Source organism: Harpegnathos saltator, unplaced genomic scaffold (genome assembly GCF_003227715.2).
Source record: "Harpegnathos saltator strain DR-91 unplaced genomic scaffold, Hsal_v8.6 scaffold121, whole genome shotgun sequence".
Taxonomy (NCBI): Eukaryota; Metazoa; Arthropoda; class Insecta; order Hymenoptera; family Formicidae; genus Harpegnathos; species Harpegnathos saltator.
This window is the reverse complement of record NW_020229897.1, coordinates 401,191-420,897: the sequence shown is the minus strand read 5'-3', so window position 1 is coordinate 420,897 and position 19,707 is coordinate 401,191. Positions and strand designations below refer to the sequence as shown.

The following is a 19,707-nucleotide window of genomic DNA, read 5'->3' as shown; positions in this document are numbered from 1 at the left end:
CTCTTAATCCGGCTTCATGCATCCACGAGCTAAAAAGTTCTCGGATTGATAGATTCCTAGGTTGATGGGCTTAAGACTCAAAATCCCTCGGTTTTGTGCTTAACGGGTCTGTATTTCATCTTTTTTGTATTTTCGGCATATGAATTTTGGGTTAATAATGGGTTCCTGGTTCGAGATCGATAAATCTCGAAGTGTCTGTTGATTGGTTTCATAGTCTCAATCCGCTGAATACGCTGTTAGATAGAAATAAGTGTCGAATAATGAGTATTTCACAAGTTTCTCGCGTTTAACGATAATTTTTCCTCTCTTGGGGCTGCTTGTAATTCGAGAAAAAAAAATTTTCTTTTAAATTTTGGCAAGACAGATCTCTTCGGAATTTATTCAGGATCAACCTCCTTATCCATTGGTGTCGATGATCGGTTGGAAATCAGGAAACAGGTATCTAGAGAATTTCGAACCAAAAAATGTCATCCGACCCCACTATGCGGCGGCTCCTCGGAGTTCATATCTATCGGGTCAGCGCAATGCGTCGCCGCCGGGGTGATTAATGGAGTGGCCGCTTTCTTTGCCTGCTTTTAACGCGCTGACACTGACATTATGTGTCCCGGCGAAAGTCTGGCGGCCGTCCAACAGAGCCCGAACGTGCTTTATGACACGCTTTGGAAACACTGAGCTTCTAAATCTGTTCGCTCGTACGCCCTCGAGGCAGGTGGAGAGTATCGTAGCTGTTGTGTCGTTGCCGTTGCCGTTGCCGTTGGCCCGGCGTGCCGCCACTCCGAGTGTCCTCAGGACGCTTTCGATCGACGAGTGACTCGGCGTGTTCGCGCTCGCTCGCCGCGATACATTCCGCGAATCGCTCATTGTCGGCGATTTCTATAGCGGCGCATTCGCACGCCACGACGTGGGTGACGAGCTTTTCACTGCGCGCGCGCGACGACAAATCATCCGCCAATGGCGAATTATTTTCTCGTTAATCCTAATCGGCTCGGATCTCGTCGGGTTCTTTCATCGTTTCCGCCTTGGCGATAGATAAAATGTCATTCTTCTTTCAATTATCATCGCTGTGCGGAGCATAGGGCAGAACCGGTGCGGGGAATACTCGGCGCTGTTTCAGCGATTCCGAATGTTTGAGACTTACAAGTACGTCTTGTTCGAGGCGTTACTGAGCGATGCTCAGGCTTCAGATACTCGCTCCAGATATTCTTGTACTTTAGAGGGAAGAGTGTCGTGCTGGAACGTGAAGTTAGCACATTTCTTAATTTTTATGTTTTTGGTCAGTTTTCTGGCATTCTGTTCTGAAATGCTGTATTTACACGAAAGAACCTCTGCAAAATGTGCCCGCCCGTTTTTTTCAGTCCCCGATTTTTAAATTAAATTTTATGCGAATTGATAGCTCATGATAAGACATTAGTCACGAAAAAGTTTTATATTGAGCATACGATTGGTTTCAGAGATATAGAGGGTCAAAGTGGTCGCCAGCTACTAAGGAAGTTTGACACTAATAACGTTTTATCGCGCGAATTTTTGCGAAATTCAGTATCTATAGGTTCTTTGAGTTGCTTATTACGAATTCGATGTCAGATTTGAAAAATTCAAGATGTAATACAGCGGACACAAATAGTGAAACAATTATTTACTTTTATTAGAACTGTTATGTTGTGGCTTTTTCGGCTAGCTGATTGCGAATTTCCTATATTAGGTTTTCGAAAATAATAATATTTTCAACGACAATTTTTGAATGAAAAAAGTGTTTTTATTTTATTGTTTTTTTCATAAAAAATCAAATTCAAATTGATACGTTGATATGATACATGACGCATAAAGGATAACATGGTAGTTTTATTTGTTATATTTTGAAGCTTTTTCATTGCAGTTTCCGTGACTCTTTATAATTACGTATCATTATATCCAGTAATATAAAAGTAGTAATCTAAAAATTCAGTTCTGAAGTTATCGGTTTTAAAATATCAATCAGCTAGCCAAAAAGCCACAACATAACAGTTCCGATAAAAGTAAATGATTGTTTCACTATGTGTGTCCGCCATGTACCTGCACCTGCCATCTTGAATTTTTAAAATCTGACATCAGATTCATAATCAGCAACTCTAGGGACCCATAGATACCGAATTTTGCAAAAATTTGTGCGATAAAGCATTATTAGTGTCATACTTTCTTAGTGTAGGTAGTGACCACCACTTCTACATCTTCGAAACCAATCGTTATGCTCAACGTAAAACTTTTCTATAATTAATGTCTCATCATGAACTATCTTTTGGCATAAAATTCAATTCCAAATCCAAAATCGAGGACCGAAAAACCGGCAAAAAATCGACCCTTTTTACGGAGGTTTTTTGCACACAACCAGTTTAGAACAATCGTTAGATATCATAATATTCGTCGTCTTCTTGCAATTTGGAGGGAGAAGCGTCGTGCTGGAATGCAAGATTAGCATGACACGTGTTAATTTCCGTGCTTTCGTGGTATCACGTATACATGCGGAACATTTTTTCATTTTTTTGAAGAACGGTAGGACGATGACCAGAGTGCTACTGGAGCAGCGAGTATCTTTTATCAATTGGCAAAATGTCGTGTGCTAACTTCACACAGACACTCCAGATCGGCGAAGTTATCCGAGAAGTATTCCTCCTGGAAACCTCGTGCCCGCGCATCAGAGGACGTGGTAATAGTTGTTGGCCCTTTGCGGGCTCGCGAGCGAATGAAAGCACGGAACGCGCATACTTGAGCTCATTAGACAAACGAGAAACGTACGCGATTTAAGTGACTCGGTTAGTCCTCGCGCATCTGTGCGCCTGTTATGGCGCGTGCGTATGCAAATTTCGCGTTTCCATCTTCTACTTCAATTAGCTCCGTACTCGGGTCGAGGGGGAGAGAGAGAGAGAGAGAGAGAGAGAGAGAGAGAGAGACTCGCGTAATGAAATTCGCCGCAGCCACCGGCGAATCTCTCGGGGCAGCAGTTATCGAGCTGCGAGAAACCGCGGTTGCGTCCACTCTTATCGCTATTTTCTTATCAGATAATGCACTATTTTGAATTCCAGTCAGACCGACACAATTGACATCCGCAAGGTAGTCGTTGCTTCGCGGCTTTGTTTCGCTCTCCAATCTGCCAAGATGGATGAAAATATTCCCTCGCCGGCGTGCAGTTACTCACCGTTCCGACGGCCGTTTCACTGACTGTCGATTAACTCCGTCCGCAGTCTTATCATCCTGAAGATTCAATGTCATCCCGAGACGCGCGTGTCCATACTCCGCTCTTGCTGGAACAGTGAAATCGCTCTTTACGGAAGCGCTATCTTACTGCCCACGGCCGTGTAACGTTCGGTGGGGGAGTGTCGTGCCGTGTCTGCATCCTACATTCGTGCGGCCTCGTTACTCTTTACACACCCGGGGAAATAATTTACGTCGCTTTTTATCGTGCCTTTTAATAACGCTCGCGCGCGCATTTCTCGATATATTTTACCGCCTGCGCGGCGGGTCGCGCGCGACAACAAACGCACGGTCCTACGGCACGCAGGGCGGAGTCGTGACTGCGCTTGTTGCATCTCTTGCAATAATTTTCTTATAATTAGCCTATAAATCAGATGCGCGCTATAAGAAGAAGGGGCTTTCCCGAAGCCGCGGTGTTAATACCGCACGAAGAATAGCCCTCGCAATTCGACGTTGTAATTTATTTCTTTTCTACGCTAACGGGCGAATTTAACTCAAGATATTATTGATATTTTTTTGGCAACAAACATATTTTGTCATATGCATTGTCGTTGCTTTCCAAGGAAAGTAGCGTTTGAAGTTTCCGAAGGAACATTTTCAACTACGATATAATGAAGCCGGTTTAGAAAGCTAAGCGTTAATACAGCACCGTTTCCCCCCTCCGCTTCGGCGGTAAAGGATCGGAACCACGTTATCTATCTCCGAAAATAGTCAGGTCGCGTGACTCACACAATGCGCGATTACCGAAGCATCATCGTTAACGTCTTCGCGACAACGCTTCCATTCTTCCTATTTCACAGTGTTGCTATTTGCCGCTTTAGAGAGATGCGTGTAATGTCGGGTGTAACAACCCGACTCCGTGCAACGCACGAGAGCAACCTCTCGCCCTCCCCTGAAATATGAAATCCTCGGCGCGATCGTCAGTGCGCCGGGTGTTAGGTCGACACGCTATCGCTTATCAGCATCTACCGCTGATAACGACGCGACGTAACAAGTCGAGCTGGCCGGCCGAGCGCTGCTTATCGCCGTCCGAGAAACCGAACGCAGTCCCGCTCGGCCGGCGGCCGTGTCCACGCAACCTTTCGTTCGTTCCTCCGCTCGTTTTCGCGCGGGAGCAAGAGAGACGGCAAGAGACGGCGGATGCGGTCGCGGCGAGAATAATGGATCTTCGTGTGTCGTCTCGGTGAGACTCCTCCGTGCGCAGGTGTAAATTCCCGCGTATCGCGCAATATCTGTATCAATGTGTGGTGTGTGTGTGTGTGTGTGTGTGTGTCGTAAGCACGCGTCGCGCGTGCGTGCGTGTGTGACACTTCGCTGCTGATAGCGCAGCGATCGTCGGAAATTTACGTGCCAAAATCGCTCCGTAGTCGCGCGTGTCTATTTCCTGCGGTCCGAGAGAATTTTATCTCGCGGAAAAGGAAAATACTCGCCCCTACGCGTCTCGCGCTGCTCTATTTGTCGAGTAGCATTCGCTCTCATGGCGCGTCTCTCTCGGGTGCTCCCGCGACGGATTCGGCCCGGTAAGAGGAGAGGCTTTATCGAAAGTGCTCTTTCGCGCTGACGTAACGCGTTTTCTACCGGAAGAGTGTTAACGCCGCGCTCTGTCCTTAACCCTTTAACGCCCCTGCTGGTAACTACAGTTATCAGAAACGCATTTAAGAATCCATAACTTAGTCAAAAAAGGAGATATTTTCGTTTTCTTTCGCACCACTGTAAAGGTGAATTCTTCGTCTAAAAAATGGTACATAGATTGTATGTAGATTCGGTTTAGTTTGTTTTTAGCTCAGTTTTAATGATAACATGTTTCGGCAGATTCCAAGTGGGCATAGTTAGCATTGTTACTGACATTTAGAAGTGCACTATAAATGAATGGATTAGTATCTGTTGTAATTTTATACATTTGGAAGCTTTCTCAGATGCAAAATGTGAAATTAAAAGAATACAGAAATTCAAAATGGCGAATCCACCAATATGGTGGACACGAAAATCAAGAAATCAACCTATTTTCGTGAAACCTGTTTTTTATGCGGCGAAAAATGAAGGGACGATTGACTATTTAAATGGTGATCTATAAGGTATTCTTCTGAAATAGTAAGCTTGACGCTCTGAGTGATAAAGTCCACTCACAAATATAGTAAAGTTTCAGCTCAAAAATGTCAAGCTGACTATCAGAGTTATGTCGTATAAATTACCCTTCATTTTTCTCTGTATAGGTTGCTCATTTCGTACATGCTTTTAGGATCCAAGTCATATTTACCAATAAACAGAAAACGAACGATAAAAAACCCAAACTAACGAAACCAACAAACGGAAAGCGGAAACTTCGTGTACTCATTTATTCAGAAGTAAACGATTGATGCTGATTTTCCGTGTAATTGTTTCACGGTTGTTTTTCCGTCTGGATAATTATCTCTGAGTGTGTCCATGTTTATCATTTTCACCGTTATATTTACAAAAAAGATACAAATTTATTCGTTCAGAAATAGACTATTACTTTACATTTTACTTTACATTACTTTACATTGGAAAGATAGTTTTTCGTAGATATAAAATTCTGATATCTTTTTTTTTGTTATCACTACTTATAGTCTCAGTTCAAAAAAACTCAAATTTTATTCTTAAAACACTTATAAAAAAGTCGGGCGTTAAAGGGTTAATTCCCTTCCGAGACAGATCTACCTCGACCGGTCTTATCGACTCGACATCGAGAAAATAGATATCGTCGAAATCATTGCTTACATCTTAGACTCGAATTAAACATCGCACTGATCAAGAGAAGCTTCAAGTCGCCACATCGCGCGCGCTGTGTGCTTGATATATAAAGTAAATCTTAAAATTTCCGAGTGTTTCCGTGGCAATTATTTCGCGTCATTGTCCTTTCAGAATTGCGAATGGAAGTATCGACATCGAGATCTTCGTCTCGTTTTTTCCGCATTTTTTATTTCCTTGGTTTTTCTTCAGAGTGCCATTGTTGCGCTTAAAATTACTATGTAAAGTCGACGATGCTGATCTCCATGCGACTGAAACGACCTCTCTCTCTCTCTCTCTCTCTCTGTCTGTCTGTCTGTCATTTACGATCACTCGAGAAACAGTCGCGATATCGATCGTCCCCTAATTGTAATCGCGGGAAGAGAAACGTCCGTCGCAGCGAGGTCGCTTCTGCGAAGTAATGGGAAACCCACATTGTTATTGAACGTTTGTATGGCAATTAATCCGACGACGGTGGATCACAATTTGCCTTTGTTAAGAACGGCCTTAGGTCGCGGTGATTGCGCTCCGCCCCGTGCAATTACGCGCTCCGCCGGAATTCCCAGCCTCCGCGGTAAAAGATTTCCTTGAAATGCGACGCCGTGTTCGTCGCATGCAGCGCGCGACGAGTGTCTGTGCTAGAAAGGAACCCGACGTACAAAGTGTCGCGCAGAGAGTGAGATTCTCCGAGCCTCGGGCTATTCCGCGTCTGCCGTGAGTCTCTTCGAGACTCGATATCATCGCCACTGTGTGTATCCGTCGAAACGTAAAGGAACGCGGAGCGAACAATCTGCGCGCATCTGTGAGTAACGAGCGACCGGGAGAATTCCAGGAAATTCGACCTCGCGATCGCGGCCGGTGAATAAGGAGACGGCTCTTGTGGAATTTTGATCAGTCACCGCTCCGAGGAAGTTTCGATTTAATGATTCTTTTCCCGCGAGGAAACTGAGGAAGCTTGCTCGTGAAGAAGTCGCGAAGGCAGACGCGCGCAACGAGGCTCTCGAGAAGACGGTAGAAATTGCCGGCAACTTGAGACACACGACGCGTGTCTCTGCAAAATGCCGTCCGGTCTATAAATCTTCTTACACTTTCTCTTTTTCTTTTTCGCCCCCGCCCCCGCTCCCGCCCCCTCCTCTCTCGCTATCTCTCCCCGAGCTCTGTCCGGAGCGTTCGGGATTTATGGCTTCATCGCCCCGTTGAGAAACAACGTCGGTGTCGCGTCGTCGCGTTTCACAAGTTGCCTTCGACGAATGTACATACCGCTCCGACGAGCGACCGGGAATTTCAGGCGATCTGCGAAACTGATCGACCAATCAGTCCTCCGTGTCCTCTAAAATTTGTCGGCTTTGTCGAGCCGATTTTAGCCGATCCGTCGTCCGCACAATCTTGATTCTTTCGTTAAGTCTCTCGTTGATGCTTTTCGTTAAATCTGCTCGCTTGTGCGATGCTATTCCTGGCGCGCTCGGCAATCAGGAAGAAGTCGTTATCTCGTGCTGTTATCTTGGTATTATCCGGCCGTTAGCCGGATAATTACAAATCGGTCGATGGAGAAGGCGGAAATTGCGCTTGAAAAACGCTCGTCTGCGAAGCGTGAGTCCAACGATAGAGCCCGAAAAGCGACGATCCACTTTTGCGGATGTGACGATCGCCGCCGGGATCGCGCCTCGTTACGATCATCGTCGGTGCATCGTGACATACAGAAGAGTTTCCTCGTGCTCTGTTAAAATTCGAACAACCGTGTATATCGTATCGCTCGGTCTGACAGAGAGAATCAAACTCGTTATCGTCGTGTAACTGCAGCTTCGACACACGATCAGGCTCCATTCGATCGCTTCGAGTTCGCGACGACCGCTCGTTCGTTCCTTCGTTCGCTGCCGCGAAACATCATCATTCAGCCATTAATGCCGGCTGGGACAGAAATTTCGCGTTGATTTCAATGTTATGTATTTTTTATGAAAATGCTCGAAAATTTTAACCCAAAGTACATTACCAGAGGTTTTCTCGAGGTCGTTCTTTCCGAATCCGCTGCGAGAATCATAAAAAACGAGTGTTTGTATTGACTTGTAACGATTTTTTCTCGTCAATTTTTTTTTCTTTAATCATGGATTTCATCTTGATAAAAGTGTTGAATATCACTGAAAAGTATTCCAATCGTGTCCTCGAGATTTGTAATTTAAAAAATACATATCTGGACGTAAAATTTTCTGTACTTTTCAAATCTGTAATAAAAAATATACGTTTTGCATCAAAAAGTCCACGTTGGGCCGGGCCCCGTTAGGCCCATATTTGGGACCTACCACGTGAAAGAACTCGATCAACAGGACAACTTTTATTTTGGATAATTTTTCGTAAAAATGCACTCGTAACGAGTTATTCAACCGAGTTCCCAAGGATCCGGCGATATATATCTATGGCGATACGTACATGCATATGGTTGCCAAATTAAAATTATTAAATTGCAAAAAATTTCGGAACCACATATATTTTAAGTACAAGTCTCGAGGACACGATTGGAGTACTTTTCAGTAATATTCAACATTTTTATCAAGATGAAATCCATGATTTAAAAAAAAAATTGACGAGGAAAAATCGCATTTTTTTTTGGAAAAGACCGTTACAAATCAATATAAACATTCATTCTGTTATGATTCTCGTAGCGGATTCGGAAAGAGCGACCTCGAAAACCCCTAGTAATGTACTTTGGATTAAAATTTTCATAAAAATTCATAACATTGAAATCAACGCGAAATTTCTGTCCCAGCCGGCATTAAATGGGTTAACGCCGTGGATAACATTATTACCGTAACGACTTATCGCCGTTGTCGGCCGTTAGTTAAGCTGTCTGACCGAGTCCTCGAAATCGCCGGCTTTTCCGCCGAGGGTACACCCGAAATGGCCGGTTCAATTTCCCATTGGCGAATGTTTCCCCCCGACCCTCCCATCGACGTCGCGGAGAGACAGACCCACTCGGAGGAGAGACGGTTTAACCCTTCTGGACGTCGTCTCGATTCGATCTCGGAGCAAATTTCCGCTCTCGGCTGTTTCATCAACGAACGGACAGACCGTCTGTTTTGAGTGTAAAAATTCACGCCGGCTACTCGGCCGTTTATATCCGCTCGGGCGCGTCCGCGCGGATCAGATTTTCCTCGACGTTCAGAATAAAAAGCGGCGGCGGCAGTGGATTCTCGTCACACGTCCGCTTTTCGTCTATTCACAAATCGTCGCACGGAACCTCCGTCGTCGCGAACCTCCTCGCGAGTCTGCGAACGTCGAACCACTGATGGCATATTTTGCATCGCGCCGTTGAGCCGAGTTGAGCCGCCTATCAAGGTGGAACTCTCGCGCGCGGATGTTCTCAGAAATACGCGTGTCCTTATCGCTGTCTTAAATCAGCGCGCGTGGTGTGATACGTATACAGCTCTTTACTCGATATCTCTGTGTGCCCCTCGATCGTCTCCTTCGATAAACACACATAGTGGGTCGTATTTCGCGACGTGAAATACTCTCTTTTCTCCCTCTCCCTCTCCCTCCTCTCTCGTGAATTTCTCGCGGGGATATCTCGCGCGACTCGATAAATCGATATTAAATCGCATTTACATGCTCCGGCATGCTCGAGGCATGGGCGAGAAAAAGAAAGAAGATCCGTGTGCGTGGTGGATAAAACGAATGTACAATACGCGAAACAAAAGTTTTTTGTATCGTGTTTAATCTGAAAACAACGATGACTCTCTCTCTCTCTCTCTCTCTCTCTCTCTCTCACGCTTGCTCGCCTCATCATCTGGAAGGCCATCGCTCTTCACGTATCAGATTATCAGATATAGCTCTCCTTAATATCTGTACTTTCCGCGCTCTTAACGCCGTGCGAAACTTTTTCGAGTACCGCGCTCGACTTGACGCGACTTCATTCGCCTCTGGTTGGGCTCGTCATTATGTAATAGACATCTGAGTCACACGCACGGGAACCATGTTTATACGTTTATTCTCTCCGAGCTTTGTCCGGCCGTCGTCTACTTCACGCGCGGACGCGCGGTAATCCGCGCGATTGCGACGACTCCCTGCGTGTCTATCGCTTTTATTGCCTACGTCGTCACGATTGCGAAACGCATCGGCAGCGCCATCAGCGTCGTCGTCGTCGTCTGACCCAGCTTCGCTTCCCCACGTCTCTTCAGCCCCGAAAAAAGCAAGAAACGGAAAAGCCTGTACGCGTGTGCCGCTTGCTGCTTTTATCGATATACGTGTGTGAGATTGTGTTTCGCCTCGACGGAGAAGTATGTGTGTGTATGTGTGTGTGTGTGTGTGTGTAGGTACGCGGGGAACGCAGGGAACCGGCTCGACGCTCGTTCTCGTCCGGTTCTGGGTTGTTTCTGTGTGATCCACGTGTCCGACGACGCTCGACGACTCGTGTGCCACGTGTTTCTTTTAAAACGCACGCGTCTTCTTCCTGACAGAAACTACTAAATCCTCCGAGCAGAATCATCGTCGTCGTCGTCGTCGTCGTCCTCGCCGACCGATCGGGCCGCTGAATCGATGTTGAGGACTTATCGGCGCACAGTTCGTTATCTAGAAACGATCGTCGCGCGACGCGACCGAAGAGAAGCTGGAAAGTAACGACTGCCGCCGTCGTTCTCGTCGTCTTCGTGGCCACACTGAGAGAAAGAGAGCGGAGAGAACAGAAGACAGACCGACAGAAAGGGAGAGAGAGAAAGAGAGAGAGAGGGAGAGAGAGAGAGAGAGAGAGAGAGAGAGAGAGAGAGAGTGAGACAGAGAGTGGCTTTCACTATTCCACGAGGACACCGCGATCATGGACGATCAAGAGAGTCCGTTTGTGCGATCGCAGGCCAGCAGGAGCATGATTCGGCCGCAACCTGGTGGACGAAAGCTCCTGCTGTCGTCGACCACCGCCGAGAGAGCGTGCCAGATCGCGGTGAATCTCCACGACACGGCGGTGGAGAGGAAGAGCCCGGGTACTCCGAAGAGATTGTCGGCGCCGCACACGCCCTTGGAGAGCCTGAAGCAGTGGGAGCTGGTGGAGGACGATAAGGGTCTGCAGGTGGTCGAGAAACGACCGGGCGCTTCCCTGAGTCCCATCAGGCCGAAGGAGATGATCGCGGGCTCGTTGTACAATAATAGTCCCGTTTCCGGGCGGCGATTCCACGAGAAGAGCGCCGCGGACGCCGGCCTGGAGAAGAAGCTGAGGGCCTTCAACCACTCGAAGATCGTCCAACCGGTCGGACTTCCGCTCGGTCAGCAGCCGCAGGAAGAACCGCCCGCCACGGCGGACTTGAACGCGCCGCTCAGTCTTGATTTAATCCTGAAGCAGCGGACGTCGAGCTCAATCGTCGAGAGCACCGACATGCTGCAGCGGCTGGAACAGCAAGTCATGGCCATCGAGCTGGGCACGATCGCCGGTAGGACGCGTCAGTTGGAGAACAGCTCCGATTTCGGGCCGGAAGTACAGCTGAGATACAGGGAACACGAAGACCTGCTGCGGAACGTGACGGACGACGAGGCCGACGGGTAAAAACGCATTCTGTCTCCTCCATCAGTCAATCATCCACACGCACTCGAGACGCGCGCATATACAAACACACGCGCGCGCGCGCTCGTTGACACCTCCTTTCGCGTAGGACACGTCAGCCTATGTCTACTTGTGTGTCTACTTCGGAACCGTCTCTTCGGGATCGCGAGTGTCGCGAAATCACGCGTTTCGGGAGCACCATTCTTCGAGCCGTGATCACATTCGAGACTATCGCTCCGGTCAGCTGGCAAATTCTGCGAGGACGGAGCTACGGTGGCAGAGACGAAAGTCCTGCAAACGAGTCCTGCAGTCTCGCCGGTGATTTCACTCGCCTCTCCATGGAGATTCTCTCTCCGTGAGATTGACTGCGCCTCGGAATTTAATACACATGATCGGCGGTCGCCCACGCGAACGTCTTCAATCTTCGTTAAGGGGACTGGGAGAGTCAGATTGCTGAAAAATCGTGCGTGTTTTTTATAATATTTTGAATTGCAAGAATGAAAATTTTAGGTATAGTTATACAACATATGAAGAGTAGACAAATTTTGTTTATTAACAAATACTCGTATAAATATACGATATATATATATATATATATATATATAATATATATATATATATATAGATAGATAGCTGAAATATACTTTCCTTTTCTTTTTCCAAGTTTTTGCAGTAATATCTCGGCTGGTCCGATCAAAGCGAATTTTAGCTAGAAATCTTAGGAGGCTTATCATTATCCGATGAGTCACTACAAAAAGAATCGAACAAAATGGCAGCTATTATTAGGAAAAGATCCAAATTTTTCAGTTCTTTTACAATAAAAAAATTAATATCTCGAAATGAAATATTTGGACGTAATTGTCCATGGTTCATCCGAGAGGCAGATTAACAAATATTATTGCTTTAAAATTTCAAATCGATACGAAGCTCAGTTCCGGAGAAATCATTGTAAAAATGATTGAACAATAAAATTTCGAGAAAAACGCTTTTAAAATTTAAGCGGACGTATATTTATATGAGTATTTGTCAATAAACAAAATTTTCCTACTCTTCACATGTTATATAAATATATGTAAAATTTTCATTCTTGCACATTTATTCAGTTTGTCACGAAATATTATCAAAAACAAGCACGATTTTTCAGTAATCTGACCCTCCAGTCTCCTTAATCGTCGATCGAGGGCGGTCGCAATCGCGCGGCGTTTCAATCCGTCGATGCGCGTGAGAACGTGTCATGTCCATATACGCGTGCGCGCGCGCGCACACACACACACACATACATACACACACACAGGACTTGATTCTTCATGACATTTCCAGAGCAACGATAGTGACAATTGAGGAAATAACCGTCTAAGCTTCCACCTAATCTACCACCTTGTCGTACCGCCGCCGGTCAGCGACACTCGATTCACACAATTGACTGTTCGTTACGCCCACGCGTGTCCCTTTCTTCGATACAATTGGCATTTAGTTTACGCAATGTCGCAACGGCCGCTTCATTCCCCGTGATTTCCCGTCGGCTCGTCGCCGCCATTCATTACACACCCAACCGGCAAAGATCGGGGGGGGGAACGGAGCGTGTCGCGCGACAGATGTTCCATTGGAATAGGTGCACCGGGTGTACCGCCGAACAACACGTCGGCGAGTGTCTCTTTCTTTCGCGAACAATCATCCGCGAGGAGAAATATCCGGATATCAATAGAGCCTCCGAGGGGTTACGAGCGAGCGAGTATTACAAGCGGCTTCGCACCGATTACATCCACGGACGTGAATTATAACAACGAGATCTCATAGCCGTCGCGAAATGTCGCGGAATCTCAGTGTCAGTCTTCAGCAAACACACCGGGATGCATATGCAACACTGAGGGAAAAGCACGGATCGACGAGCGCGGTCACATTTTCGCCGCCGAGCCCCCCGTTGGCGCTCGATCGCGCTTCCCCGGACGTTCTCTCCTCGTCGACACGAAAGTCGCGATCCACTCGAATGAGAGCGACGCACGTTATCGCCCGACACGATATCGCCCGACAAAACACTCGAATCGCCAAACGGATACACGTACACTCATCCGCTCATTGATAATACACAACACACGACACCTCTCCCCCCTCCCCCCCCCCCTCCCCCTCCATCCGAAAGCCCGCGAACACCGAGCGCGACGCGACAAAGAATTGTCATGACGAATGTCGTAATGAAACGAAGGGCCTCGCTGCTGCACCGTGGGGACGCGACGCGGAATTCCACCGGGAACGCCGGCATCACGCCGAAGAAGCCCACCGTGAAGTTGTCCAGGACCGCCTCGGACACGCGCCGAGGACAAGAGGCGGAGATGCCCCTCAAGGGTCAATCCAGGATGCAACAGGCTCGCACGTTCGTCCGGCCGATCGTCGCCAAGAAGGATCACCAGCGTCACCATCAGTTGCAGCAGCAACAGCAACAGCAACAGCTGCAGCTGCAGCAACAGCAGAACAACTCGGCGACCATTCCGTTCAGGCCGTTGTCGGACATCATGCAGAAGGGTATTCCGAGTGATAAGGAGGTACATACGCATATAACAAACACACACGTACAGAGATATATCATAACAGATCGTACAATCGTTGCAACGTTATCAGGGAAGCGATAATCAGAGACCGTTATCGGGCTGATCGTCGTCGATACGCTTTTCTCCTTACCGTACGAATTGAGGAGAGCCGGAGAGAGAGAGAGAGAGAGAGAGAGAGAGAGAGAGAGAGAGAGAGAGAGAGAGAGAGAGAGAGAGAGAGAGAGAGGCCGTCGTCACCTCGACTGCATAGCGATCAGGATATACGATCATTCAAATTACACACACGCAGCTCTGTTCCTGAAGACACGAGCGAACGTCGAGTATGCCTTTCCGACCTGAAATTTCGCTTTGCCCCACACCACATCGCATCTCCGAGCGTCGTGTTGTTTTAACACGTGGCACTTTGGCGCGCAATTGGCTGAAGCTTTCCCTGCACGTTCCCGATTGTCTCAAACCGCGTCATTTAACACGCGGTTTGAACACATTAATTGATGTTCAAACGAGTCGAGAAAACGAGTGCGAAGAAAACTCGAGCCAATTACGCGCTTACGCGTGTCAAAAGTCTAAGGCTGTTACTCTTCGGCAGCTTCGAAGTTCCGAAGCTTCGAAGTCAACCTTGAAACTTGGAAGTATTTTATGCCGAAGCTTCGGAGACTAGTCTTCGAAGATATCACTCCTCGAAGCTTCGAAGGATGCGGGGCGGTTGTTTTCGAGCCTGCGCTCTTTGTTTTTGCATGCACGCGCTGCATGCTAGGCCATTTCAGTCATACAGAGTATCTGTAAAGTCCAACCCCACCCCTGTGTCTTGGAGACGGCTTTAAATATGGGAAAATGTTTCAGACAAAAGTTGTAGGATATCGAGGGGGATAACATGATAAAAATATGGACTTGACCTTGAGTGACTTTATCAAGGCCGGGTCAATGTGATCGATGTTTTCTTAAACGGAACCTCCTATTTTTTATTGTATATTCTTGTAGCCCTTGTCGAGACGCTTTCAAAACACTATCTATTTTTGTTTTTTGCGCAAGCCATTCCCAAAATATGAAGCTTCAAAGTTGACATACCGCCGGCATTTGCATTATCCAAAGTGTACCGCGTGAAAATTGCACGGTCGGATTAATGCCTTTTGTGTGTGTGTGTGTGTGTCATAGTAGAGATAAGGATCCCACGATTCGTCACTCCCGTAGTATTTTTTTACTTCAAACCCTCTCCACTATGTGCGTGTGTGCGTGTGGTCTTAAGGACCAATTTTGTGTATATGTGTTTCTTCAGTCAAAATTCTCCTCCCCCCCCTCTCTCTCTCTCTCTCTCTCTCTCTCTCTCTCTCTCTCTCTCTCTCTCTCTCTTACTGTCTCTCTCCACCATTCTTCTTCTCCTTCCCCTTACATTAGTTATTTTCTTGCCGTTATTGCAGAAGATGCTCAAAATGAATCAAAAAATACTACGGGAGTGACGAACCGTGGAGTCCTTATCTCTACTATGACACACACACGCACACAGACACACACACACACACACATACACACACACACCCAAGAGGCGTAAATCCGACCATGCGGTAAAACCTCCACGCGGTACACCTTGGGTAATGCCGGCGGTATGTTGTCAACTTTGAAGCTTCATATCTTGGGAACGGCTTGCGCAAAAAACAAAAATAGGTAGTGCTTTGAAAACGTCTCGACAAGGGGTACAAGAATATGCAATAAAAAATAGGAAGTTCCATTTAAGAAAACATCGATCACATTGACCTGGCCTTGATAAAGTCACTCAAGGTCAAGTCCACATTTTTATCATGTGTCCCCCTCAATATCCTACAACTTTTGTCTGAAATATTTTTCCATATTTAAAACTGTTTCCGAGATCCAGAGATAGTGTCGGACTTTACAGGTACCCTGTATATATTTTACATTCCATGGATAACGAAATGTCAGCTCACGGTTCCGATTCCCGAACACCTTCGAATTCCCGAAATTTCGAAGCTCGAGGACTGAAACTTCGAAGATTCGCAGCTTCGAAACTTCGATCGTCGAATATTTTGTATCGAAGCTTCGAATACGAAGACTTCGAAGAGAAATTACACCTCTGGTCAAAACAATGCACTCGGCATTTGCAGTGTGCGCGAGAGCGTGTTACGTACGATCTCTCAGCTTGATTCTTTCAGCTTGACAATTCGAAAGGCATACTTAATATTCGCTGATGAACGGCTCCGGGGAGGCGCCTCATCGACGTTAACGTAAAACGTTGAACGTTTCGGTCATTAGCGCGACGATCGTCGCGACATCGTTACGGCGTCATTACGATATTCGAATATATGACATGTGTGGATGACAAAGACGAAGACCCACACGGAGATAATGCGCGAGTGCGTCTGAAACGATCGTGCGCGGTTCGTTTTACGATCGCGCCCCGGCGGCACCCTCGAGCCTAACGAGCCGAGTGCAACGAATGGCAAGGCATAAATGCACCTCCACGCTTACGTCATGTATGACTCGTCGGTGCAGTCTGCGGCTCATCCGTTCGGCCTGAAATAATCCGGATGGCTTCCCGCCGTCGACCGCGCGCCGCTCTCGCACGTATCGCCAAACATTCGCGTCGGAGCCGATTAATCCCCGTCGCGGAACTTCAGGTGTCCCGGGAAGTTCGTCGCGACCCTCCGCCTCGACGCTATACGTATGAATAATTTACTCGATTATTTATTAACGATCACGACATATCGATCTTCCGTAGGTTATCAGGCATAAAAGCCTCGCGAGCAAGTCGCGAGCAAGTGCTTGCACTCGTCGCCCAAAAGGTGCGAATTGTTCCTCCCACTTTTCAAGGGATTATTTTCGATCAGGTTTTTTTTTTTTTTTTTTGTATTGATGTGTCGAACGCACGAGGCGGATGCATATTTTTGTTCGTCGTGATTGATGCGAAAGATTGAAGATTGAATGAAATACCACGAGAGAGAGAGAGAGAGAGAGACTTCACTTCTCCGCGATGACGTTCTTTTATACGCGACGATAGAAAAGGCATCGGCAGATGCAATCTTTTAATATCGCGCACTATACAGAACCGATAAGCCAGCGATGTATCCATGACTTTATATTACGCCCGTGTGAAGCCTTGCGAAGAAGCACGACGACAGCCGTCGCGCCGTGAAACAAATTTCACATGCACCCCGCGAGGAGGCGGAAGAGCCAGCTTTGTTTCGGCTCGTGTGTTCCGCTACTTTCCATTCTCTCGCTCCCGCCGCTGTTTTATGGAGATGCATAAATCATAATCCCCGCGGCGTATCCGGCATCAGCAGTTTCGTCTGTAAAAACATCTCGCGGGGCGATCATCATCTGGAATCGCTTTAAAGCGGATATTCCCCAATTATAACGCGCAGATCGTGAAATCGATTAAAGAGCAATTATACTCCCGATACCGGACGATAACAAATTAATGCACGCCAAAAATATCGAGACTCAAAATGACATGGAAAACGAACAGGTTTTGCCTTTTATTTATTTATTTTTTTTTTTGTCAAAATTAAAGTGTCGCCGCCGTCGCGACAATGTTGACAATCGCGCTAACAGTTCCTATTCGTGACGACGAAGCGAGAAACTGCTGATGGCGGATTCTATTTGCGAACGTAAAGCACATTCATCCGTTCGACTTGTAAGAAGCAGATGCATAAATAACTTGTGGAAGTTGTTGATCGGGACGGAGCACCCGGTATAATGAATAAATATACATAATCAAACGAAGTTATGTATAAGAATAAGACCAACGTGGGTGGATAATCGGAGGGCGGAGGGGAGGCAGCGCCTTTTATTCAGCGCTGCATCCGAATGCCTCTCCGCAATTTATTTCCTCGCTCACGTGCACGCAATCTCTTTTTCCGCGGAGAAGTTGTGCGTCAAATTGGATCTATTCTTATCTCCTTTTCACGTAGAGTGTACGTCCACGCAACTCCTTCTCCCCCTTCTTCTCCTCCCTCTCTTGCTCTTTCTTCTCTTCTTGTTCTTGTCGTCGCTTTCTCGGCTGATTGATCAGCTGATCGGGCGTGCTCTTCTGTAGCCCACATCAGAAAAGTTCTCCAGCGCTCTTGAGAATCCCGTCTTAAGTGACCGACAGGAAAAGAAATCAGCGCTCTCTCGAACGAAGAAAAGGACAGCGAGCCTCGGCACCGCGGTATCTTATGAGCAGTCCCTCCAACCCCCCCCCCCTACGTCGCAAACGTCACGATCAGAGTCGATGCTGATCTGCCGATTTTTTTCTTCCTTTTTTTCTCGTCGCACGAGACAAATCGCACTCTTAATATCTTGCACAAAGATATTATTAGAACATAATGTCGCGGCTGAGATACTCCACGGACCTGTTTTCTAATTATTCCCACCTGACGGTATACACAGGTGTATATTTATAGCTGGAGATCACCGTTAGCGCTCTTACATAGTTTTTTACATCTTGATTATTTTCACACAGCTAAACGAAAGTGCGATTCTCACTCGCGAAGCTCGCGATTGATCGCGCTCTCGGTGATGCCCCCAACGTGCTTGTCAGTATAACGTGTGACAATGATTTTCGCGCTCGTCGGCAATTGATTCGATCAGCTGACGAAGCAAGAGCTCTCTCTCTCGTCACCGCCGTCGATCGTAGGAAAAACGCCTACCTGTCCGAAACGCTACAAAAGACGAATCGAGCATGCGCTCGACTCTCTTCATGTCCCGCGGATGACGCGCGCAAGAACGTGTCGCATCGACATCGACAGCGCGGAGCTAACAACTTCTTCCATGGAGAGAAGAACGGGAAGTGGAGGAACACGCTCGCGCGACAAATTATCCTTCCCCAAACCGACCCCGACGTCGTTCTATCATGTTGGAAAACGGGAAGTGATAATATCCAACGTGCTCGTCAGTTTTGCCGCAGTATAACGTGACAATGATTTTCGCGTCCGTCGGCAATTGATGATTCAATCAGCTGACGAAGCAAGAGCTCTCTCTCGTCGCCGCCGTCGATCGTAGGGAAAACACGTACCTGTCCGAAATGGCACATCGCGATCGCTCGGGGTCGGCCATCGATAAAGCGCGCCCACGTGAGACCCGTGGGCAAATATCGATCAGCGACAAACTTCCTCTTCTGCATAGCCGGTAAAATAGTAAAAAAAAAAAACATCATTTCCCTCGGAAGCGCGTTCATCGATCGTGCCGTTCCGCAACATCCTGTCCGATCAGCTGACCAGCCCGCGTTCTCTCTGTTATCTCGGTCGCTCGCGACACACATACACCACACACACACACACACACACACACACACACACAGTCGGCCTCTCGCCGGGGGAGGAAGGGTTGAAGCGAGCTGTGTGTATATGTGTGTGTGCGTGGGTGTTTCCGCCGCGTGTGTGCCCGTGTGTTCCCACTTTCCGTGACGCATGCGTGCCGCGGATCGACGACGACGAGAAAAGAGGATGGCGGCGCGGGGTGGACGACGAGGCCAGGCATTCAAGGGTGGTTCGCTTCCACGTTTCCACCGGGGGGGGGTACGGTGGCGGCGGCGCCGTGTATTGATTCTGCCCTCGCATCCCACGACTGTGGCTCTCTCTCTCTCTCTCTCTCTCTCTCCTCGTCTCAGGCGACTCGTCCCCAGGCGGAAAGGGGGAAGGCAGTCGCGCACGGTCGTCGTCGACGTCGACGACGACCAGA

General features: G+C 47.5%; 1 protein-coding gene across 13 annotated transcripts in view; it reads left to right on the top strand.

Annotated features, from left to right (window-relative positions):
- The window catches only part of LOC105183960 (serine/threonine-protein kinase MARK2), a 119,072-nt gene that overhangs the window by 74,072 nt on the left and 25,293 nt on the right, over nt 1–19,707 (top strand). For 9 of the 13 annotated variants that reach the window (XR_003113995.1, XM_011142429.3, XM_011142433.3 and 6 more), the window contains exons 2-3: nt 10,422–11,490; nt 13,695–14,031. The exons of 3 other annotated variants lie outside the window; for them this stretch is intronic. Coding sequence is in view for 9 of the 10 variants with exons in the window: in XM_011142429.3 (XP_011140731.1) it covers nt 10,775–11,490; nt 13,695–14,031 (1,053 nt within the window). In the remaining variant the exon portion in view is untranslated. Of the gene's footprint in view, nt 1–10,421; nt 11,491–13,694; nt 14,032–19,707 lie in introns of those variants that run through there. One more of the 13 variants, XM_011142431.3, reaches the window with a different exon arrangement.